Source organism: Thalassophryne amazonica, chromosome 1 (assembly GCF_902500255.1).
Source record: "Thalassophryne amazonica chromosome 1, fThaAma1.1, whole genome shotgun sequence".
Lineage (NCBI taxonomy): Eukaryota > Metazoa > Chordata > Actinopteri > Batrachoidiformes > Batrachoididae > Thalassophryne > Thalassophryne amazonica.
Genome location: NC_047103.1, coordinates 81,833,307 through 81,859,931, shown reverse-complemented (window position 1 = coordinate 81,859,931; position 26,625 = coordinate 81,833,307). Strand labels below are relative to the sequence as shown.

General features: G+C 43.4%; 1 protein-coding gene across 1 annotated transcript in view; it reads right to left on the bottom strand.

The window, feature by feature from the left end:
• LOC117512092 (ras-related protein Rab-18) overlaps window positions 1-26,266 on the bottom strand; it is a 39,707-nt gene extending 13,441 nt beyond the window's left edge. Inside the window, exons 1-2 of the mRNA XM_034172056.1 lie at window positions 26,058-26,266; window positions 7,952-8,007 (exon numbers count right to left, since the gene is read on the bottom strand). Coding sequence (XP_034027947.1) covers window positions 7,952-8,007; window positions 26,058-26,125 — 124 coding nt within the window. The 5' untranslated portion in view covers window positions 26,126-26,266. The remainder of the gene's footprint in view (window positions 1-7,951; window positions 8,008-26,057) is intronic.
• Between the last annotated feature and the right edge of the window lie 359 nt (window positions 26,267-26,625).

Below are 26,625 nucleotides of genomic sequence, written 5' to 3'. Positions count from 1 at the left end.
GCAGGGCGTTGCGATAGCCGGTGTCGCCGACCGAACCTTTTCAACTTCTTCTACAGCTCAATAAATGCCTTTTTTTTTTTTTTGCTTTTGCCACTTCCTTTTTTGCCTTACGCCGCATCTCCTTGTACTCCTGTCTACTTTCCTCATCTCTCCGACTATCCCTATTCATTTTTTTTTGCCAACCTTTTTCTTCTTATGTTTTCTTGGACATCTGATCCCGGATCTGTATCGGGTTCCATTACCAACGTAATTCACATATAGGAAAATACCGATCCAACCTGCGACATTTTCCGATACCGGAGAACAGCCACTGTGAATCCTCTCAACTGCTGTTGTTTGCTGCCGAGCGAGAAGAGGGGAGAGGGGAGGTTTCTGAAGCCCGACTGTTTGAGAGAGCTCTCTTCCGCAGTGTTCTAGCTGCAAGTAGTGGCAAATTTCTGCCCAGCTCTTGGGTTCAAATAGTCTGTTCGTCGAGCACGGATTTTCCGAAAAATTAAATGAATTGTTGCTGAAAATGTGTGCCAAAAAGTTAGTCGCTTCACTGTCCCGAGGCTGTCCAATGCTCTGAAAAACCAGGTCAGCGTGCAGCCGAGGAGGAGCAGCCGAACAGAGATTCTGTCCGCTGAAAGGGGAAAAAAAGTCTCCATTGAAATCCTACGCGTGAGCGTCACTGATTATACACTTTTACAGTTGAAAGGCTTCATGTTGCCAAAAAGTTCGAAGTTTGCGCAGCACGAAAACAGTGACAAAGAAAGAGAGAGCAAGAGGGAGAGAGAAAGCCAGCGAGAAAGAGAGAGCAAGAGGGAGAGAGACAGAAAGAGAGGGAGAGAAACAGGCAGGAAAAGAAACAGACAGAGGGAGAGAGACAGAGGACTTCATTTTTACCCTATAACACTAGTACTTAATTCTTTCACCAAAACATCAAATCTAGGCTTTCATCTCAGATATACCTTCTGGCAAATTGTAGCCGAACTTTCAGGTTTCCTTTTTAAGAAAATCCTCATATAAAATCAACAACAACAATAATAATAATAATAATAATAAAGTAATAATAAATAAAAGTATTGGTATGGGCAGATATCCAAATTCAGGTATCGGGATCGGATCGGAAAGTGAAAAACAGTGGATCGGTGCACTCCTAATTTCCTTGTACCACTGCCTACTTTATTCATCTTTCTGACTATCCCAATTCTTTTGTGCCAACCTCTTTCTCCTTATGCTTTTTTGGACATCTTCAATCCAACACTAAGTCTCCTTGTCTTCCTTCCACTGTCCAGATGCCACACCCAGTACCTTCCTAGCTGCATCCCTCTCCCTACCTGCAGTACTTTTCCAGTTGTCCAAAGCTGCTTCCCCTTCATCCAGTGCCTCTCTCACCTGCTCCCTGAATTTCACACAACAGTCTTCCTCATTCAGCTAACACCATCTGATTCTTTGTTGAGCTCTCACTCTCCTCATCTTTACCTCTAAACCATCTGATTCTTTGTTGAGCTCTCACTCTCCTCATCTTTACCTCTAAAGTCATCCTACAAAGCATCATCCTATACTGTCTAGCTACATTCTCTCCTGCCACCACCTTAGTCTCCATTTTCTTTTAGCTTGCATCTCCTACAAAGAATGTAGTCCACCTGTGTGCACTTTCCTCCACTCTTATATGTCCCCTGTGCTCCTCCCTTTTCTTAAAGTAGGAATTCACCACAGCCATCTCCATCCTTTTTGCAAAATCAACTACCATCTGTACTTTCACATTCCTGTCCTTAATACCATATCTACCCATTACTTCCTCATTATCTCTGTTCACTTCACCAACATGCCCATTGAAGTCTGCGCCTATCACTACTCTTTCATGCTTGGGCACACGCTCCACCACCTCATGTAACTCACTCCAAAATTCTTTCTCCATGTCACAGTCTACCTGTGGGGCATATGCACTGATGATATTCATCATCACCCCTTCGATTTCCAACTTCACACTCATCACCTTGTCAGAGACTCTCTTAACCTCCAACACACTCTTAACATACCCTTCCTTAAATGACCCTAATACCATTTCGCTTCCTATCCACACCATGCCACAACAACTTGAACCCACTGCCTATGATCCCGCTCTTACTTCCTTTCCACTTGGTCTTGTGCACACAATATGTCTGCCTTTCTCCTCTCCATCATATCAGCCAGTTCTCTCCCTTTATCAGTCATACTGCCGATACTCAAAGTACCACCTCTCACTTCCACGCTTTTAGTTTTCGTCTTCTCCCACTGTCTGTGGGCACGTTGCCCTCCTCTTCTTCTTCTTCACCCAGCAGTAGCCAAATTTCAGCAGGCACCCTGCTGGGCAACGGCGCCAGTGGTGGCCGATTTTCACAAAGGTAATTTTTTTTATTTGCTGATACCGTTCATGTTGCAATTTAATGAAACAATTAAGTATTTTATTTTGAAATATTATTTAAAACATTGACCTCATTGTTTTCAAACATCAATCAGGACTGCAAGCAAAAACACCTTGTTTTTGACTTCTTTTAAAAATGGAAAGTAAAATTAGTATATGTATTTGTTGTTGTTCTTTTGCTGATCCAAATAAGAGTCATCAGGAGACAAGATATCCCCACAGCGTAATACTAAGTGTTGGGGATCACCCAAATACACCCTTATGCTAAATATGAATGAAATTGGTCAACTGGCTCTGCGGCCGACAAAACAGCTTTTTAATGATATGAGATAGAAACGTACTTTTTTGCTGAAAAATTAACTCGGCGGGCTTTCGAGCAAGCCATCGGCCATCTTTGTTCTCCTCATAGAAGCTGTGTGATGATGTGCGCAATGTGAGTGTCCAATCGGAATTGGTTCACCGTCACATGGTTTTCCAAAATCCAATCATAGCAATAATAAAACATTTATGCCAGGCAAGTGAACTATCTAAAAAAATGACCTCAGACCCCAGAGGGTTAAGATATTGTGCTAACAAGAGTGGCAATGACAATATCTGGAATATTTCACTGTGACCTTGAAATTAACCCCAAGGTTACCGTAATCGACTGGTGTCAGGGGATCACCCAAGTACACCCTTATACTAAATACGAATGAAATTGGTCAACTGGTTCTTGAGAGGGACGGACATGCTGATCACTCTATCCCCTGTATAAAAATGATCTGATCTGTGGCTTAAAAGCTGTGTCCGATCCGAATCATTGTATTGTGATTCGTGACATACGTAATTTATACCCCTATTCCACAGAGCGCCCTTCCTTCCTTGTCATCCCGAACAGATAATCGCGGTGAGGTTGAAGCATCAGAGTAACTCCTTGAGCAATCTTTTTTTTTTCAATCTTGAACAAACTTGACATACACAGTAGTTACAGTCATCATTGGTACCAGTTTTGAAATTCAGGTGAAATTTTCAAGTTGTTCAGAACTTTCATCCCGTTTTGACAAATTGGTGTTATTCACTTGCAGGTGTTCATAGTCTTAACAGCTTCAATCATGTTCAAACATCTTTAAACAAGGTTGTGCTAGTGAGTAGAGCTTGATATTGTATTGATATATTCCATCAGGGTAAAAATATGAAGCAAAAACAGTGTTTGTTGCTGTAGTCAGGCACAACTTTACTTTTAATTTCAATCGGTTTGCCAGGTATGCACTTTATAAGCCAGCCCGTTGCCAGGTCTGTACTTTATAAGCCAGCCTGATAGATGGCATGCCGGGGTAAGCTGTTTCATCCTGTTTTTGCACTTTTTCTATATCGTGGGGGATCATAATAGAACGGTGGACTATCATTACAGTTATTATTAGTGGGACCAGACTTTTCTTTATTTTGGTTCACCTTGGCAACTGACAAACTATCAGGAATCAGCCAAAGGGAAGAATTTGAGGCCCCAGTTTTAAGCAGAAAAAGATATTAAAAGAACCGATCCAAAAGATTCCTCATGACAGAGGCTACCAGACCAACATGTATTACAAATACTAAGAGACTCAATGAAAGTTTCATGAAATGTGTATGACTGGTGACAACAGCAAAAATTGAGAGATGCACACTGTCTATGTGACAAACTGTGTGCAGGGACTTGATTTAATGCTGCGTTTACACATAATGACAAGTCACGAATGCCACGAAGTATACATCCTTGGCCGCTGATCACAAATGTGATGATTTGGGGCAGAGGCGTCAGGTGTCCTCAGGAACTGCTGCAGCCTGTTACCACACGTTACGATTAAAGGCACGTGTTGCTGGAGAATTATCAGGAACCATTACGCACGGTCAAGAATAATGTTCCGCGTTGTTGCGCGCTATTGCGCGTAACAGCGCATCGCTGAGTTCTGTCACGCTGTGAACGAGGTGAATTGTCTCCACACACACACCCATATTCATCCAACCGAATTCAGATCGCTTCAGCTTTTTCAGAAGAACTTTGTGACTGCATGCATAGTTGGGCTCTGTGCCATGGAGTGGCACAGAGAGGAGGAGGAGGAGATGGACAGAGCCAGATGTGTGGCTTCATGCGGCTCTCATCTCGCGCATTTTCCCAAACATCAGGCACATGCAACAGGTGGAACACCTGCAGGAGCGTGCTGAAGAGCACTGAAATGAGACTTTTAGCCGACTTGGTGTCAGTAATCAAACAGAATGCGGTGCAGCAGGGTTTAATTGTGCGCGCACTTCTTCCTCCGCCGGACTGGAGGAGGTGCAGAGATGTCTGGCTGCACGTGAGGCTCCTCTCGCTCCTCTGGTTCAGACTCGTTCTCCCGCTCATCGGTTACAACAGCAGGTAGAACACCTGCAGGAGTGTCCCGAGGAGCTTCAGCAGGAACTGTGGAACAACACTTGGCTGACTTCGTGTCACTGTTCCTCTTCGGCATACTGCATCAAACTGAACGCTGTGGAGCCAAGTTTAATTATGCGCACATGACAGAAAACTGATTTGTCATGGCGCACAGTGAAATGTGACGCCGCATTACAAGTCGTGTCAAAACTTGACAGTTTCCGTGTCGCTTCGTAATAATGCGTGACAGTTTGGGCTCCAAGAACCATCACAGGAACCACTAATATCAAGAATATCACGCACCAACACGTGCTATTAAGAAACCTATTTAGATGCGTTAAGTCACGTTAAGAATGTCAGGAATGTGTCACGAATGACAGAAAAATGACATTCGTAACGCGTCTTGCTTATCAATCAATCAATCAATCAATTTTTTTATATAGCGCCAAATCACAACAAACAGTTGCCCCAAGGCGCTTTATATTGTAAGGCAAGGCCATACAATAATTATGTAAAACCCCAACGGTCAAAACGACCCCCTGTGAGCAAGCACTTGGCTACAGTGGGAAGGAAAAACTCCCTTTTAACAGGAAGAAACCTCCAGCAGAACCAGGCTCAGGGAGGGGCAGTCTTCTGCTGGGACTGGTTGGGGCTGAGGGAGAGAACCAGGAAAAAGACATGCTGTGGAGGGGAGCAGAGTTAAGAATCTATTCTTAACTAAGTTAAGAATCGATAAGAAATTATTCCATCCACAGACATCAATGCCCTTTTGCTTAAAGATTCCCTTGTCGGTTCTTAAGTTCACATTATGCCGGAGCGGCCGTTGTTTTTGAGGGTGTGTATCAGGAAAATGATCATTTCTCTGTGTTGATTGCGAGCCCGCTGTTTTTGAGAAGCTGTGAAACGAAGCAGCAAGGCACTTCTCTAGTTCTCTCAGAGCAGCAGGTCAGCAATTTCTTCATTAATTCAATTCATTTTAATGAAAGACGTGCGCGCAAATTCACCGAGTCATTTCGGTGACGACTCGGCGAATCTGTGTGCGCCGCGACAGGAAAAACACCTCCGTGTTGAAAACCATTTGTAAAATTCAGGCGGCTTTTGATGGCTTTCAACAAGTGAGTAACTGAGAAATTGTTTAACAGCTTGGGCATGATCCAACTTGCCCGTTAAGGTTTCCAACGGAGGTGTTTTTCCTGTCGCGACCCCCCGCGGTCGGGTCCGGCCCGACATGCGACTCTGCCCGCACGTTCTTTCATTACAAAATGTCCGTTAACAATGGAATGTCCGAATAAACTCCTCATGCTGACTTCTTCTGAAAGTTCTCTGTTCTCTGACGACTTACTGGGTCAACAGAGCCTGAAATGTGGAAGTTTTCAACTTGAAACGGCGAGACGCTGCCGCCTCGAAGCGCAGATCGCCGTCAGGCGCCGTGGGCCGTCCTTAAAGCGACACTACCAGACCAAAATCTCTCATCAGCCGTTAAAATTTTTACCGAAAACCAGCTGAATTATCGAATGGTGTCCACTCAGTTGTGCCTTACAGTTTTGAAAAAATTTTGATCAAACAAAGCAGCAGTCTCTGAGCCATTCCTAAACAATGAAAAAAATCGACGAGAGGGTGGGCCACTCCTCACTCAAAGACTGCCGACAGGTGAATGACGTAACCGACAGGCGTGAAAAAACTCTCGCATGCCCACGAGGGTTCAAGCATGTCTGATGTAATCACACGTGATTCAAATCCATATCGCTTTTGAAAAAAATAATAAGGTCGGATACTTTTCTAATAGACCTCGTATTTATGTCCAGACATCAAGGATCCAGAGACCATGTAATTTCATATTTATTTACTTTAAGACTCAATAAAATGTTGTTGACATAGAAAACCTGTAAAGCCTACTTTTAATACACAGAAAATTAGAGTATTGATAAAGAAAATCAATAAAGGATCGGCTCGGTAAGCAGAATCGATAATGGCAGTGATAAATAAAATCTTATCAATACCCATCCCTACACATGATTTCAATATAATACAAATAACGAATGTTTATAAGTTCAATGGTACGAATATTTCATGAGGTGAAAGCTGGAACACACCATTCAACGAGGCAAAGCCGAGTTGATTGGTATGTTCCAGCTTTCACCGAATTAAATATTTGTTCCATTGAAAGAATGTAAAAGCATTCATTATTTGTTTTACATAACAGCTAAAATAGATCCTTGTCATTTGATATTTTATTAATTTATAAACAGAAAAGGGACTTACATTTTGGTGTTCCACTGCTGCTAAAGTCCAACACAAACTTTGAATAGGTGTCCAAATTGTGACGTGTAATCTGGTGATGCTGTGCGCTGACTTTGTACTTCCCCCCCCAAAAAAAGAAAAAAGTGTGATCTGTGCTTCACACAGAAGTTCAGAGTACAAGGAATGCTACTTTGTGCATGCAACACACCATTTAGAGTTATTACTTTGTTCATGCGCTGTGCTGAGTTGAGTATGCACAATCACACTGAATGCCAAAATAAGAGTGACAGGGACATTATTATTATCGACGATTTTAAATAACAGAAGCATGCATTTCCTACTCACACAAATTCTTTACGGACGTCCAGTGATTTTTGGCCTTGGGTGCATGCGATGAATGGCACTATTTTCAAATAATCATTTACACAGGTATTTGCCAAAAAATACCAAGAAATATTCTGATACAATTTGAAGCCCATATTGCCCATCCCAAGCTCTCTCTGTGCAATTTATTTTTGGGCCCAATCATCAGCATAGGCCCCTTCACCTTCTTTAACACTGCAAGATTGCAGTTTTCAAAAATAAATAAATAAATAATAACATTCACTATTTCTTTTTTGTATTGCTTTTTTAAATTTTTTTTTTGTTTGAAAAACAGAATTCTTAGCACATTTGTCTCTTCAACTAACCTGTTATGCAAGTCACTGCTCAAGACACTGAGCCATATCTGTTGAAAGAGCTGTGTTTACCATGTAATTATTGGTTTGGGGATTTTTTATTTATTATTATTTTAAAGACTTCATCTTGCATGCTCCAAACTACAATAGCAGGTATAAGCACACATCCCACAGTGGTGGTGGCAGGCACTCTAATGAGTGCTTTTCTACCCAGCATCTAAAATCATCTGAAGCCTTTTTTCCCCCTTTTTTGTCAAGTTCCACTGCATTACTCACCTATTGTGGCTGCTTGATCTGGATCAAAAGTGTCATCTGTGAATCTTAAGAGCAGGCTGTTGGAAAAAAAATAATAATATATATTTATATATATAATTTAATGATTATGAAACAATAATAAATAAAATATTTTTTTGGTGTTATTCTAATACATATAGGAGGAGAAAGCTCATAGATTGGTATAAGGTTTCAATTTTCCCCAGCTCCAATAAAGCTGCACTGAAGCACCAGACATCTAATTCTGCATGTCATATCTCTTTCTACTGATCACTTAGTACTTCAAGCATTACATGCACAATCTCCAGATGACATCACTGCTAGATTATGCTCAGGAGAGCAGGGTTCATTTCTTACTGATGACTAGTAAAGGTGCAAAGGCCTTAATCACAGCACTGATGATGGGGATATTAAGCTCGCTTCTTTTCCCTGACCCACACATAATTCTTTTATTTTTGCTCAGGGGCCATCAACGGGACTGCTGGATCACTGACCGAATTGTATTTTATGTATATACAGACAAAGAGCTAATCACTGAAAAAGCCAAATTAGAATTATTCAGTGTGGGTTATTCGTTCAGGTAATATTCCTTGCCAAGCAGGCATCTCCCCTGTGATTTGAGGATGTCTACAGATTGCTGCAGCAAATTAAATGTGTATACTAGACAAAGATTAGTCTCATCAATGGATGTACATGATGACAAAACAACTGGCGTGAGATGATTCAAATGACATTTGAAACTAATCAGTCTGATTGGTTTATTGTATTAAACAAAAAACCATTTAATAAGAACACAAAATTGCTTTTTGGAAAACCTGCTCTTGGCTTCAGCAATGAACAAACAAGCAAGCACAGCTGGCTAGACTCTTGTTTTCAGTCTTACTGTGCCTTCCATCACAGTAAGGAAGTGAGCAGCACCGCCAGAGAAAACTGAAAATGTAAAAGGTAATTTCTATCCAACAACTAAAACAAACAGACCAAATATTTAGACAGTTGTGTATTTATAATCAATAATTATCTACATAAGAATAATATCAAGTCTAAAATCTAAGCATAAGCCACAAAAATTGACTGAAAGCACAAACAGTAATAGAAGTAAAATATCATCCAACACTGTGGAAAAACTTACTGCTGATACAGATTGATATAAAGAACAGGGATTAGTGTAAACATCTGAGATATTTGCATCCTCCTGAGCTAGTTCTGAAACTCTTGGATGGAGTTTCTGATCTATTTTACCTTCGATCTCATGATGATTACATTGAAAATGCCAGTCTTCCAATGACTACATAAACAAACCTATACTGTTACCAGAGTTATTATGAGAAACAAAGCAATTATTAAAGCCCCCATCACACGTAGCAAGAATGTGCAGGAACCATGCCCGACACGGCAAATATTGCCATAATCCAACAGTCAGGAGGACAAGAGGCGTGGTCAGCACTGTCAGAACGCATCTATATTAAATCGTCCACACCTGCACGGTGGCATCCAAAGCGTATGTACGAGGTCTGTCCAAAAACTATCGGACTTTTGGCTGGGAAAAAAAAAAACTGGCTTACCTGGAGCGTTGGAAACCTAATCACCCTCGAAGTAGTCTCCTTGGGACTCCACACACTTCTCCCAGCGGTGTCGCCACTGTTGGAAGCATTCCAAGAAAGCCTCTTTTGAAATGGAGTGCAGCTCCGCCGTCATTGCAGCCATAATGTTTCTGTGAAGGCTCTCAGTTGTCCAGGTGGTTTCCATAGTAGAGAAGCTTAAATCTTCGACTGGACTCATTCACGTCATCAGGAAAAGTCATCAAGGGAGCCATCATGAGAGGCATCCATCCCTTCATTAGGAGGGACAGCTGCCCTGTCATTAGGAGAGTGCTAACTAGAGCACAATAGTTGCTAATTACAGCTATTGTTTAGTCACTAGCCTATAGCAGTCTGCCTCTCAGTAGGAGGGGTCTGGTTAGGTTTAAAACTCCAGCTTTTGTTGGCTTCTGTTCATTCGTCTCTACAAGAATCAGACAGAAGTCAGACTTCCAGAGCAAGAATTTTAGCTGAGGAAGCTTCTGTGATTTGAAGCGAAACATCCTCGCATCAAGCAACCCAGTGCAGTCGAAGATTCAAGCTTCTCTACTATGGAAACCACCTGGACAACTGAGAGCCTACACAGAAACATTGCGACCAACTGTGGGCATGAGGCCCTGGCACTGGTACATAAGCTGGAAAAGACTGCTAAAAAGATAGCTAACTTTAGAAACCACCTAAGATTTAACCTGAGATGCAAACAAAACAATGTTATTCCCAAATGCATGAAGCAAAAGGCACGAGAAGCAGGTCACACAGCAGAAAAGATCCAGCACAGTTACCTTAGGAGGATTTTGGGTCTTAGCATTAGAAGACTTCATTTTAAAATATTAGACCTCCAAAATAATCTGGATAGTCTGCACAAAATGTTAGAAACTTTAGTGGGGGAAGAGGCCCATAATAAGATCACAAAGTTCATAGTTAAAATTCAAATGGCTGAGCATTTAAAAAGTAAACAGCGGCAAATCAGGAAGTTTCACAACCTTTTAGTGCAGAAAAGGCGTATTTTCAGTGGGAGTATTTTCAAAGATACACCCAGACAAATTAGTGACAACAGGGAAAATTGGGTAAAGAATCTCTCCAACAGGGTTCTTACACAGACAGAAAAGGATGTGCTCGCTAAAGGACTAAATTTCTCAGTGACCCCTAAACATATACCGACAGTAGATTACATCACTGCAGTAGAGTCAGCCATTAAACATAACAGTTTGTCAGAGTCAGAAGCTGGGGACCTCCGACTAAGAGTCACAGCAGTGCTGAACAGTGCTAAGCCTCCTCCGTCCAACATCACAGGAGAAGAATGGAAAGCTTTGTCAGCACTGCAAAAGGACCAAAGCATCCTTATCCTGCCAGCGGATAAAGGCAGATGCACGGTGGTCCTGAACACATCGGACTACGAGGCCAAGATCAACAACTTGCTCAGTGACTCCAATACATACGAACGTCTGAAGAGAGACCCCACGAGTGGCTATAAGAAGAAAATCATTAGCTACCTCCAAAGCCTGGAGAAAGAGGGACTCATCGACAGGCAGACATACTACAGACTGTACCCTGGGGACGCCACTCCGTGCATCTATGGACTGCCCAAAATCCACAAACAGGACGTGCCACTCAGGCCTATTGTATGTAGCACAGACTCCATCACGTACAATTTGGCCAAGCACCTCAAGTGGATTTTGGCTCCTCTAGTGGGTAACTCAGACCACCATGTGGAGAACACACAAGATTTTGTGAACAAGATCAAGGACCTACAACTGGAGGCAGATGAAACTATGGTGTCATTTGATGTGACATCGTTGTTCACCTGCATCCCCACCGCTGAGGCCGTCTCAGCTGTGAGGCAGAGACTGCTGGAGGATGTGTCTCTACTTGAAAGGACCAAACTCACACCAGACCACATCTGCCAACTCTTGGAGATCTGTCTCAACACCAAGTAGTTCCTGTTTAGGGGGAATTACTACAGGCAGATTCATGGTTGTGCGATGGGGTCTCCGGTATCCCCCATTGTGGCCAATCTGTACATGGAGCGAGTGGAGAAGACAGCCTTGACGTCTTTCACGGGCGTCTCTCCCAGTCACTGGTTCAGATATGTTGATGACACATGGGTTAAAATCAAGCAACAGGAAGCTGAAGACTTTACAGAACACATCAACTCGGTGGACGCCAACATCAAGTTCACACGTGAGGATGCCAGAAACAACCATTTAGCCTTCTTGGACGGTGATGTTATGATTGGAGAGAACAGGCAGCTCCAGACAGGGGTTTACAGAAAACCAACTCACACTGACCAATATCTGCTCTTTGGCTCAAACCACCCCCTTGCACACAAGCTCAGGGTGATCAGGACACTTCAACACAGAGCCCTACAGGTGCCCACAACTGCACAGGGAAGGGCTAAAGAACAACAACGTGTCCGGAAAGCCCTCACCGTATGTGGGTACCCACGATGGTCCCTGGACAAAGTGCATAAGTCCCAGAGTTCAAAGAGACCAGACAGACAGGAGACAGAGACAAGAAGAAGAGGAGTGTCTCTCCCTTATTTAGCAGGAGTAGGGGAAAAACTACAGAGGATCTTCAGACAGCACAAAATCCCAGTTTACTTTAAACCGATTAACACCTTGAGACAGAAATTAGTTCACCCTAAGGACATGATCCCTAGTTACAAACAGAGCAATGTAGTGTATTCTATCAGATGTCAGGAAAACTGTAACGAACACTACATAGGTGAGACTAAGCAACCTTTACACAAAAGACTATACCAGCACCGCAGAGAGGGCGCCAGTGGACCTCAGTCTGCAGTTCATCTCCACCTTAAAGACACTAACCACACATTTGAGGACAAGGAAGTTAAAATATTAGCCAGAGAGAAGAAATGGTTTGAGAGAGGGGTTTGTGAAACGTTTGAAACCCAGCCTTAACCGGGGAGGGGGGGTCTTTGTCCCCTGTTTACAATGGGGTACTCAGGTCAAAGGAGTTTCAGTCTTTTGTTCATGGTAATGAGTCATTCACGTCATCAGGAAAGTCATCAAGGGAGCCATCATGAGAGGCATCCATCCCTTCATTAGGAGGGACAGCTGCCCTGTCATAAGGAGAGTGCTAACTAGAGCACAATAGTTGCTAATTAGAGCTATTGTTTAGTCACTAGCCTATAGCAGTCTGCCTCTCAGTAGGAGGGGTCTGGTTAGGTTTAAAACTCCAGCTTTTGTTAGCTTCTGTTCATTCGTCTCTACAAGAGTCAGACAGAAGTCAGACTTCCAGAGCAAGAATTTTAGCTGAGGAAGCTTCTGCGATTTGAAGTGAAACGTCCTCGCGTCAAGCAACCCAGTCCAGTTGAAGATTCAAGCTTCTCTACTTTGCAGCCATAATGTCCTCTTTTGTCTTAAATCGCGTTCCTTTTAATGGTCTTTTAAGTTTTGGGAACAGCCAGAAGTCGCAAGGGGCCATGTCAGGAGAGTAAGGCGCCTGTTGAACCACCGGAGTGTGGTTTTTCGTCAAATAAGTCTGAATTAAGTGAGAGGAATGAGCTGGAGCATTGTCGTGGTGGATGCGCCAATTTCCTGTGGCCCACAACTCCGGTCTCTTGCACCGCACACCATCACATAGACGACGGAGGACATCCCTGTAATACTCCTTTGTTATTGTTTGACCCTGTGGTGCGTACTCGTGGTGTACCACACCACAGGAGTCAAAGAAAACAGTCAGCATCACCTTAACGTTGCTGCGCACTTGGCGCGCCTTCTTCGGTCTTGGCGACGTGGAATGCTTCCACTGTGACGACTGGAATTTGGTTTCCGGGTCGTACCCGTACACCCAGGACTCATCACCGGTAATTATAGTGTCCATAAAGCTAGGATCAGTTTGAATGGAGTCCAGCATGTCCTGTTAGACTTCAACACGACGTTGCTTTTGCTCCGCCGTCAGCAACTTTGGCACAAATTTCGCCGCCACTCGTTTCATGCCCAAATCTTCTGTCACGATGGAATGTGCCGAAGTCCTACTAATGTCCACCTCTTCCGCAATTTCTCGGACAGTCACACGACGGTCCCGCATAACCACAGCGTTCACTTTGGAAATGATCTCGTCATTTCGGCATGCTGAAGGCCGACCGGAGCGCGGCGCGCTCTCCATCATTATGCGGCTGTCTTTAAACCGGTTATACCACTCCTTAATCCGTGTGATGCTCATAGCTTCATCTTCGAAAGCCGTCTGGATTTTTCGAATCGTTTCCACCTGGCTATCGCCCAGTTTGCAGCAGAATTTGATGCAATAGCGCTGCTCCAAGCGTTCGGCCATTTTCCTCACAATAAAAATCCGACAAGGGGGCTGGACCAGCGCTCACTCAAAGCCTGCCCACAGGCGAATGACGCAACCGGCAGGCGTGGAAAAAACTCATGCATGCGCACAAAGGTTCAAGCTTGGCTGATACAATCACACGTGATTCAAATCCATATAGTATTTGAAAAAAATAAAGAGGTCCGTTACTTTTTGGACAGACCTCGTAGACAACAGGCAGATGACACAGACTGCTGTCAGACGGCCATAAAAGGAGCTGAAGACTGCCCGATGTCCAAACTTCTGGATGGCAAGCACGAGACGGGAGTGCGTGGAGTACGTGCCGTGCACACACATGGGGTTGAAATTATCACTCAGCCATGTGTGTATGCATAATGCCGCATGAGCTGCGCCCGTGGCACAAGACAGCTTTGCTGAAAGTTTGCTGGCAGTGGGCCATGCTGTACCATGCGTCAGATGGAGCCTTTCCAGCAAAATTTCTTTTTTTGCTCACTTCAGCAGCACAACACAACTCTGTACACCACAATGGTTAGATTATCAGGTTGATTCCAGCACACAGCAGCCGGGTGAGAGGATTTTAACCACAGGCTGCGGTCCGGCTCCACGTCCACGTCCGCACTGTGAAACACTCCTGGGCCATTGTTGGAGGTGAGATTCATGTTTATTAATGGTGTCAGGTAGTGCTGAAACGATTAGTCGAGTAACTCAAATAATTCAATTACAAAAAATGTTTGAGGCAAATTCTGTGCCTCGAAGCTTCGTTTAACGTTGTAGTACATATGCCAGGCCTGTGTGTGACGCTGCAACGTCCGCAGGGAAAAAAAAACAGAAGAAGACTGGAGCATAACAGCTAATCAAATTAGCAATGATAGCTACCGCTTTCCAACGTGACAGAGTAAAATAAAGGCTTTTAAGAGAAAGATGGTCCACGCTGATCATCTGACTATATCATCTGATTAATAGACTTACAGTGCATTTAAAGTGAAGCAGTGTGTTTATCTATTTTTAAAAAACACACGGTCTGCTCTACATGGGGAGGGACTATTGACCCAGTGGCCGGCTGCTGTCTCTCTCTGCCCAGTGTGAGGGGCTCTCAGACCGGGCGAGTCACAGCTCTGTCCCCAGCTACATTGACAAACAGCAGAAGTCCACTCTTTCTTCTGTGTTTCCCTCAGACTCACACTGAGTGTTTGACTCTTTAATTTTTGCTTTTTTTGGGCAACACACAACACTTCATAAACACGGTAACTTAAATAAAATAATAATTTAAAAAAACTGACTGCGAGGCTGCATGTTCAACCTGCTGAAATGCAACTGCTGAATTGCAGAGAAAGAGGGATAAAAAAAATCACGCAGGGACCCAGTCCATCAACCTTTATAAAAAAAAAACCAAAACTTAAAAATTGTTAATTTTATAAGTTGGAGAAAACAAAACAGAAAGCCACATCCCATCGCCATTTCAGCAAAATGCCAACACTTTGGTGCAGTGACATTGTGCCATTGCTTAGGGAGAGCCTTGGACTATTGATGTTTAAAAATGCAAAAGTACTTTTTATCCGATTACTCGATTAATCGCCAGAATAATTGATAGAATACTCGATTACTAAAATAATCGATAGCTGCAGCCCTAGTGTCAGGGCCTGGCACAACAGTTCAATGTCATATCTCCTACAGAGTTAGAAGGTGATCATATATTTCAGCGTTGAGATCCATTCAGCTCTGAGCCTGACACATTACTGCGCACCACGGAGAGGCGCAGCTGCACGTGTTATATACAGGTATGATGGAGACAATACATACCCATGCATTAAGTCGCCCATGGGAAGGAATGGAAAAATATGTGTACTGTAAGGTCTATTGTGGATATAAGAGCCTGGTCAGATTTACGGCGGCGTGCGCACAGTAGCGCACGGCGCTTTCGGTTTGATAGCCGCTGTTCACATTCACTGTACATGTTAATAATTCATAATTATTATCATGATGAAGCGTGCCACATACATTTCAACAGTTGCTTTGCATTGCGGGGGGGGACATTATTACGCGTGGCATGTGCAGCTCAAACCGGCAGGCTTTGCCATGCCAGATCCACCTTGAGGTTAGGGATGCACCGATCCACAATTTTTCACTTCCGATCCTGATACCTGAATTTGGATATCTGCCGATACCGATACTTTTCCAATCCGATACCAGAGCTCTGTTTGCTTTAATATTATTACGATGACTATTGTTGATTTTATATGAGGATTTTTTTAAAAAGGAGACCTTAAAGTTCAGCTACAATTTGTCAGGTGTGTCTAATCCTGCGTTTACACATAACAACGGCACGTCATGATTGCCACGAAGTATACACAGGGATGAGATTGGCAAATTCGATTTTCAGAGGAAAATAAGCCAGGGTCAGGGGGGACGAAGCCCCCCTGAAGCCAAAGCATTTTTGTTGTTTTAAAACATGTAAATTGCACTAAAATGATATTAAAAACTACTATAAATGCCAGGTGTTCATATCTATAATTCAAACTGTAAACCCTTACTAAGACCATCTACTGTACATGTGTATTTTTGTGACCAAAATATTTTTTCATAACTAGACTTACTTGATTTTCAGCATTCTCCACTTTCAGCATGACACACTTGTCAACAAACATACATGTACATGTATATCCTCAAATACATGTACATGTATAATCCAATGTTCTATGTCCATTGAACTGTCAGACCATATAAGGTTTATATTTAGTCGATGTGATCTCCACCTATAACACTGTCATCACGTGTATACATGTATATAATATACACACATACATGTACGCGTATATATAATTACAATGTTCTAGCACACTACAATAACGTCAAAATGTCTGTTTACATAATCCACTGACTGTGTGTGTGTGTGTGTGTGTGTGTGTGTGTGTGTGCGCGTGCAACACCGAAGAAAGGGCGGGAGAAACGCATATATAACCTTTGCGCTGATTGGTCATAAGCGTTGTAATAACCAATGAAAACGTGCGTAAGTAATAGCTTCGACTGCGCTTCGATACCGTCTCGGTTTTTATGATTTGTTGGAGGGAAAACTACGTAATATTGGAAGCTGAAAGACTATGCAGTTACCTCCCTTACACTACATGCTCATTGTGCACCTACCCGTATTTTCTGCACCATAAGGCGCACCGGATTATAAGGGGCGCCCTCAATTAGCGGGTACTTAACCCTTACAAAAGGCGCACGCTAAAACATATAGTCTACAAAAAAAAAAAAGGTCATGGAAGCAAAACAGTGAGTTTATTTGAACTTTTTAACAACTTTGAACTACCGGCATTTAACAATATGGTACTCACATTATTTTTTATTATGGTTCTGTCACAAATCCATCGAAGTCCTCATCTTCTGTGTCTGAATTGAACAGCTGGGCAATTTCGCCATCAAACACGCCAGGTTCCTGCTCATCTTCCCTCTCATCATCGCTATCGTTTTTGCCTTCAGCCGAATGGTGGCTGTAGAGACGCTTCTCCTGGCTGTTCTTTGTTCAATGACCCATTGCTCGAGTTGGTCTTGTAGCTGTGCCAACCTCGCTTTGTTTCCGCGGAAACTCCGTTTGGTCTTTTTAACTTGGCACAGTTCATTTTGTTGTTTCCTCCACTTACGTACCATAGATTCATTTGTCTTGAATTCTCTCGCAGCTGCTCTATTCCCATGAACAACCACATAACTGATAGCCTGCAGTTTGAATTGTGCCTCGTAAGCATGTCTCTTCGCTGGCGCCATTTTTGGGGGTCCTTAGACAAACAAATGTTGTTTTACAGGATACCTGTAGTATACAGTAACTACCGGAGGAGTGGCGGAGGTAAGTGTACGTACCACGGACTCTTCTCTGATTGGTTTATCGCTGGCATCGTACGTACTCTACGCTACCAGCGTACATACTTGACGTATTACGTAATGTTCTCCGATTGGTTTATCGCTACCAGGGTACGTACTCTACGCTGCCAGCGTACATACTTTACGTATTACGTCCCTGTGTCAGCGGGAAATGGGCCAATATTCCGACGGTCAAAGACAACGTTGGTCGTTTTTACAGATTTTGGAATTCAGTGCGCACATAAGGCGCACCGGATTATAGGGCGCACGACCGATTTTTGTGAAAATTTAAGGCTTTTAGGTGCGCCTTATGGTGCGGAAAATACGGCACTTCATACTGGTCACTGATCAGCACAGTGTTACTTCCACGTTCGGCTGACTGACGGACTGATCGAACTTGCTGTGTCGGCGATAACAAACAAAGAACACTCAGTGTTCTGAATAGATGACAATTTTATTAAACAAAGGTACTCCTGGCATTTTTTTTTTTTTGCATTCTCCCCCCCCCCCCCCCCAAAAAAAATTTCTCAACGGATTTGGACGTTTCACAAAATCGACCCCCGGGACTGTCAAAACTGTGGAAATCCGCGGTTCCGCGGAAAAATCTCATCCCTGTATACATTCTTGGCCTCTGATCAAGAATGTGATGATTCGGGGCAGAGGCGTCAGGTGTCCTCAGGAACTGTTGCAACCTGTTACCATGCATTACGATTAATGGCACGTGTTGCTGAAGAATTATCAGTAACCATTATGAATGGTCAAGAATAATGTACCGCGTTGTTGCGCGCTATCACACGTAACAGCGCATCGTTAAGTTCTGTCACGTGAATGAAGTGAATTGTCTCCACTCACACACCCATATTCATCCAACCGTCATTTGCTGAATAATTCAGATCGATCCAGTTTGTTCCTCAAAATCCACACAAGAAGAACTTTGTGACTGCATGCTCAGTTGGGCTCTGTGCCGTGGAGTAGCGAAGAGAGGAGGAGGAGACTGAGGGAGCCAGATGTGTGGCTCCATGCGGCTCTGGTCTCGCTCGTTTTCCCAAACATCAGGCACATGCAGCAGGTGAAACACCTGCAGGCACGCGCTGAGGAGCACTGGAACGAAACTTTTAGCCAACTTGCCGTCACTGTCCTCCTTCAGCATACTGCAGCAATGAAACTGAATGCAGTGCAGCAGGGTTTAATTGTGCGCACGTCAGAGAAGTACGCTGTCGTGCTCTATTAAGGATTACCACTAATCAAGATGGATCAACACGCTCAGTTGCGACCTCCATAACATGAGGCGAAATGAAGGTGGTGCGTGACATTCGTGGAAGATTTTTTTTGACAGCCAAAAACATGCTCCATGAAAATCACGAATATCACGCACCAACACGCACTATTAAGAAACCTATTCAGATGCATTAAGTCATGTTAAGAATGTCAGGAATGTGCCAAGAATGACGCAAATATGACATTGGGAACGTGTCTTGCCCATGTGTAGACACACCTTAAGATGAAAGCCTTGATTTGATATTTTGGTGAAAGAATTAAGTACTTTTATTTTTTCTAGACTTTTATAGCCTTATTTTTATAGACTTACAGAGGTCTATCTGTGTCTCGCCCCCTCTCTCTATCTGTCTGTCTCTCCCTCTCTGTCTCTCTCTTCCTCTCCTTCTCAATTTTCAATTTCAATGGAGCTTTATTGACATGGGAAACGTTTAAGTGTTAAGAGTAAAAATTAAAAAATAAAGTTCTCACTCTCCCTCTTTGTCTCTTGTTTGCTCTATCTTTTTCACTTGCTTTATCTCTCCCTCTGCCTATCTTTTTCTCTGTCCTCTGTGAGAAAAAGAGACATCTATTTCTCTCTCTTGCTGTTTTCATGCTGCGCAAACTTCAGACTTTTTGGAAACACGAAGCCTTTCAACTGTAAAACCATAAATGTCTAAATGTATCAACATCGATGCTCACGCGCAGGACTTTAATGGAGATTTTCTCACTTTCAGAGGACAGAATCTCTGCTCGGTTGTTCTCTTTGGCTGCACGCTGAGCTGGCGTTTCTCAGCCTCTGGCTAACTTTTCAGCACACATTTTCAGCAACAATTCATTTCATTTTTCAGAAAATCCATGCTCGACGAAGCTGAGAGTAGGGTTATACGATATGACCTAAAATTCATATCGTAGTATGAATTGAATTAAATGTGATGCTTTCTCAAATGTTTGATTCAGGTGCGTCAGCTGAACTAAAAAGCAATGGCTTTGCAAAAATCAGCGACAGAACAGGCTTCTCACAAACTTACATGAACAGCAGTGAGACTCACCTCAGCTCAGAACATCCCTGTCCACCACAGCAAACTGGTTCACATACACACAGCCACACAGAGGAGTTTTCCTGGATCAAAAAACTCCGTGGCTATTATCGCAATTAGTCGGTGGAGTCCAAATCTCTACCGTCAGCCAAAAGTATACCATGTATCAGATAAACTGCCTAAACTGTGCAGGCCTACCTGAGAACCGTGCGGAAATTTGCCGCTACCCGCAGCTAGAAAACTGCAGGATGGATCGGTATTTTCCGACACTTGAATTACATCGGCATCGGAAGCCAATCCCGATACCGGATCGGTCGCAACCTTAAATGGACTGCATTTATATAGCGCTTTTCCATCTGCATCAGACGCTCAAAGCACTTTACAAATAATGCCTCACATTCACCCCGATGTCAGGGTGCTGCCATACAAGGCGCTCACTACACACCAGGAGCAATATGGGATTAAAGACCTTGCCCAAGGGTCCTGAGTGGTTTTCCAGTCAGGCTGGGATTTGAACCGAGGATCTTCTGGTCTCAAGCCCAATGCCTTAACCACTAGACCATAACCTCTTACTTGAGGTTCCCTCGTATGCGCTCAAATCATTTCGGATCCTGTTTTGCCGCCATTGGAATGTGAAATTGCGGTCAGATGGTCTTCAGATTGCACATGGACCCCATCAGATAGGTGCCCCATCTTGATATAACCAATGGGTTTTGAACATGTGCATCGCACTTGGGTCGTCGACTGATTTTGACCGTGTGGACTCTCGCAGATGGCTGTCAGAATGTTTTGGAACTGAAATCTGGCACTTTTCAGATGTGCGCCGATTTCATCATTCTGATGCCATTCTGTGTGATTCTGGCTATGTGTGATGGGGGTTATAAACAACCTCTTTTTTTCCCCCAGACTTGTCAAAATCATTACATAAAAAACTTTATGAATAGCTCATCCTTTCATTATCGTGCTGTAACTCTGCAAAGCATGCAATGATGCAATGTGACGGTTCATGGCTCTTGCTGACTCTGAGTCCTGGCAGTCCCGCAGTAGCGAGGAAGACTGTATCTTGATTGATTCCCAGAAGGGATGGTGGATGTGGAAATGATTACAAAACCTATATTCAAGGTTGATCTAGAGACACCTGTGTGTGGCTTTGTTTAACATGGGAATGTTGTTGCACACCAACAAACACAGTACTTGACAGATTCTCGGCCTGCTCTGACAGCTGGGAAATCTCAGAGGATTGGCTCTGAGGACTTGCTACAGCCTTCATCCACCTTCACAGCTGTTGGGTTACAGGCTATCAACTCCTCTACCTGATCCGTCGTTGAGGGCTTCATGTTTTACCAGAGCCCTGTTAGCCATCTCATTCATGTTCAAGGTTCCTGTTGGGACTTCACAGTTACTGGAGCAGCCACAGGGCACACAAGGTCCCCACCGTATTTCAGCCCAACAGGTAAACCACTACTTGACTAGTTACCCAGGTGTCACAACTAGGCATGGGCCGGTATGAGATTTAGATGTATGATAAACGTGGGCAAAAATACCGTGGTTTCACGGTATTATGTATAGCTTTAAAATATGCTTTAACAGCATAATGGATTTTTGCATATGAGGTGCACGTGATTCAGGCGCACTAACTGACGCGATGTCTACCGCTACGAGCACTATACCACTGATAACTTTGGAGAAAATACCAAAATAATAGTCACTCTTTTAGACATGTAGCATCTGCCCCGTGGGAAACATGACTTACTTGCTTAGGGAGAAACGTGGCTGGAATAAGGTCCAGAACTCCAGATGCTCAATATTGGCCCAGCTTCACCAACAAAGTACTTGGAATAGATGTATTTGTCCTTCTTGACATGTTTGTGGGAGAAATTTGGTTGACCACAAGCACAACTCAAGTCCACCGCTTGTACTTCTCAGTGGTTTCAAAGATGGGATAAAGTTTACTCCTTCCATATAACAGAGACCATAGCTATGGCGCTTTGCTGCCACCATTTTTGGCTTGAAGGGCTATTCTGCAGAAAATAAAACAAAAAAGCCGAATTGGTCCTTTTAAACAGAGGGAAAAGTTCAGTGCAGGCTTCGCCTCCTTCAGCCATGATGCAGAGCTAGCTAACGCTAGCTGCCTGTTTGTAAACAGAGACAGAGGTCTGTGCTAGGGGGAAGGGCGGCAGCGGCTGCCTCCGTTCTACCTGTCAAGAATTCAAATAACGCAGGGACGGTATAATGGAAAATTTTAGTCGTTTTGATACCGTGGCTTTTTCAAACTGCGGTATACCGTGAAACCGGTTATCAGCCAATGTCTAGTCCCAACGTGAATGAGTGGTTGGATTTTAGCACTCATGCAATGTGGACCAACAGCTTGGTTACTGAGGAGATTGGCAAACCTGCTACAGATAAAACACTGCCACACTGACGTCAACAAACATCATACTCTACTTCGTACCATTTTTGGGAACTTTAACGGAGTGGTGGAATGACTTTAACAAAAAGGATATCGAGCAGATGTTGGCTGAACTCCTGGATATCTTGCGTAAGAGTAGCAGGGACCTTGCACTGTTGTATGTAGCTCTGTGAGATAAGGTGGGAGGTGGCAGCTGGGCTGCCAAGAATACCTGGGTTTGATTCCTAGTCACGCTACCTGTGAGTGTCCTTCAAGACACTTCATCTGCATTGTACCACACCACTGGACTGTAAATGGGTGCCGTACTTGGCTGGGGAAGCAACATGCATCAGACTGGCGTTGCCACCAGGGGGTAGTCATAGACGCTCATACACTTCACACTATGGAATCTGGAGATAAGCACTGGTACCAACTGGCACCTCAGACCTTGTATACAACTTTGCAGTTTTGCTACCTTCCAAATCTGTTTCTCTAACGCACCCCAACACACATTTTTCCATCTCTCCTAAAAGCTGATTAGCTCATTCATATGTGCTCAGCAAATCAAGAGCTAACAGACACCTGAATGAGCTAATTAGCTTTAGTCAGCAGGGAGAAATGAAAAATGTGCACGCTAGGGATCCCTGAGGACTAGGGTTGGAAACCACTGATTTAAAGCATTTCAGTTAAACTAGTGAGCATTCCGATTAGCACTTTTCTCATTGACATTGATTATGTATGTATTGCGATAAATACTGCCATTGCTTTATGATTGAAATCTAGTATTGGAACGGCTATGTCAAGCAAGCAGTTACTTAGGAAGAGTCAGGCGAGGCCAATCACTTGTTTAGAGAGGGAAGGTCAGAATCAGCAATGGCAGGTGGGCCATGTCTCATGAGCATGAGCCAGCACAAAAGTGTCTCAGAGCTGAAGACTCCAGCAACTGGAAAGGGATGGTGCAGCAGACAGATGGCTACTTATGACAGGTGAGGATGGACCATTTGGCTGTCTGGGTGGTTGCTGTCCAGAACCTGGGGTAGTTCTGTGGTCTGGTGGATGCAGTGATGTGCGGCATCTGCGCATGCTCCCCGACCTGACTGACTAATGCAGTCTAATTTTGTGGAACTCTGATCTGCAATTTAAATCCCACCATTGTGAATGACTGATGTAGATAGTTGTTTAGGTGCCATATTTCTCTGATTGCATGTTCTGCATATCTTGTACTTTTTTCTTGTTAGACTGGCCACAGCAAATGGTCATCCTGATGAGTCTATCCTGTTTTACGGTTCTTCCTACCATCAAAAATGCCTGAAGGACATTTTCCTCTTTTACTACTGTCCTCAGTGTGCTTGCTTGTGTGGAGGATAAGGTAACCTTACTCATATAAGGCAACCTTACTCATTTAAAGCACTTTGAGGTGAGTTGTGAGTTGGTGGTGTATAAATAAATTGAAGTGAGTTCCACTAGATATTAGACTTCTGCCAAATCAACATGCAGATCTACCTCTGATCTGCTGTGGCAAACCTGAACGGGGAGATGCCGAATGAACTAATTGCCAATGGGTTGTCTGAGAGGGCATAAGTCAATCTGACATCAGAATTTAGCCTTTATTATCATGCCTTTGATTTTATTAAGTATGTCAGCTTCAAGAAGCCAAATTTGGAAATACAGCATTAACTGATAAACTTTTCAAAAATTCTTTTAGGCTATATTTTATTAAGTCACTGAGCAGGCATACAGTGCATCTGGAAAGTATTCACAGTGCTTCTCTTTTTCCAAATTTTATTGTGTTACATTCCTGATTCCAAAATCAAGTAAATTCATTTTCCCTCAAAATTCTCACAACACCCCATAATAACAAAATGATGAAAGTAATTTTTTTTTGAAATTTTTACAAATTTCTTAAAAATAATAATAAAAAAAAAAAAAAACTAAGAAATTACATGTCCATAAGTATTAACACACTTTGCTCAATACTTTGTTGATGCACCTTTAGCAGCAATTATAGCCTCATGTCTTCTTGAATATGATGGCACAAATTTGGCGCACCTATCTTTGGGCCATTTTGCACATTCCTCTTTGCAGCACCTCTCAAGCTCCATCAGGTTGGATGGGGAGCATCTGTGCTCAGCCATTTTCAGATCTCTCCAGAGATGTTCAATTGAATTCGGGTCTGAGCTCTGCCTAGGCCACTCAAGTACATTCACAGAGTTGTCCTGAAGCCACTCTTTAGGGTGTGCTTAGGGTCACTGCCCTGCTGAAACATGAACAGTCACCCCAGTCTGAGATCAAGAGCGCTCTGGGGCAGGTTTTCATCCAGGATGTCTCTGTACATTGCTGCATTCATCTTTCCCTCAATCCTGACTAGTCTCCTAGTTCCTGCTGCTGAAAAATATCCCCACAGCAAGATGCTACCATCACCATACTTCTCTGTAGCGATGGTGCCTGGTTTCCTCCAAACATGATGCTTGGCATTCATGCCAAAGAGTTCAATCTTTGTCTCATCAGACCAGAGAATTTTGTTTCTCATGGTCTGAGAGTCCTTCAGGTGCCTTTTGACAAACTTCAGGCAGGCTGTCATGTGCCTTTTACTAAGGAGTGACTTCTGTCTGGCCACTCTACTACACAGGCCTGATTGGTGGATAGCTGCAGATGGTTGCCCTTCTGGAAGGTTCTCCTCTCTCCACAGCAAAATGCTGGAGCTCTGACAGAGTGACCATTGGGTTCTTGGTCACCTCCCTGACTAAGGCCCTTCTCCACCAATCACTCAGCTTAGATGGGCGGCCAGCTCTAGGAAGAGCACTGGTGGATCCGAACTGCTTCCATTTACAGATGACGGAAGCCACTTAGGACCTTCAAAGCAGCAGAAATGTTTCTGTACCCTGCCCCAGCTTTGTGCCTTGAGACAATCCTGTCTCAGAGGTCTCCAGACAAGTCTTTGACTTCACGTTTGGTTTGTGCTCTGACATGCACTGTCAACTAGTAAGTCCCTTCAGCTGTTCCCTTGTTTTGCACTCGGGGTCACCCCAGCAAATCCGAAGTGGATCTGCATGTTGAATTGACACAAGTTTTACACCAGATGCCCTTCCTGACACAACTCTACATTACACAAAGAAAAGTGGCAGGGCTGGGGTTTGAACCGGGAACCTTCCACATTAAAACCAAGTACATTAACCACTTGGCCACCACCCCTGCTTTTGACATGCACTGTCAACTGTTGTCACATTGTCATTATGGGGTATTATATTTAAAATTTTGAGGAAAAAAACGAATATCATCCATTTTGGAATAAGGCTGTAACATAAAATGTGTAAAAAGTGAAGGACTGTGAATACTTTCTGTATACACTGTAATTACTCAAGACCTCTCCAATTTAATTTCCCACTGCCCCTGCCACTAGTGGTGGAAGCACAAACATGAGACACAAAAGTGACTTCATGATTGCAATATCATCAACCAACGAGGACAGAATGTGAACAGCTAAACTCATCTGAACTAACAGGACTGTAGCAGACGTTTATCATCGGAGCAGTGCGAACTACCGTGTAATTATACACAGGACTAACAAAACAGACTCACTTTAGTTATTTTCTAAAACTGCAATTATTGTATTTGAAGCCTTCAAAGCCTGGTTAGCTGCTAAGCTAACGCTGGCTATTGTTAACACGTAGCTACGACACATCACTATGGCTTTAGCTTACCTGGACTTTCCAACACCGCTTTCTCCTATTATTAATATTTTCAGCGTTGTCAGTATATCGTCTTCCATGTTCAGTTTGAAGTTAAATATCTGACTGTGAATAAACACAATAAGCTGCCGTACACGCTTCTAAGCGCCTTAGGTCCTTGTTTACAGCGTCACTCTCCAATCATTTCCGGTGTTACACTTAATTCTGAGACCCAGCGATTCTAATTCTTCTTCGTGTTCTTTCAAATTATGGCAAGACAGCTTTTGTTGTACTGCCGCCACTACCTGGGCTGGCATGTAGGTTGCGAGATGAAGGAGAAAGAAGATTTCTGGAGTCAGTGAGTTAGATGAGGTGATGGAGAGTGTGTCCAAGCATGAAAGAGTGATGATAGGAGCGGACTTCAATGGTCAGAGGTGATGAGGAAGTAATGGGTAGATATGGTATCAAGGACAGGAATGTGGAAGGGCAGATGGTAGCTGATTTTGCAAAAAGGATGGAAATGGCTGTGGTGAACACGTACTTTCTCCACTTATAAGAGTGGAGGAAGGCCGCGGAGAGTGTAGCTCGACAGCATCAGGTG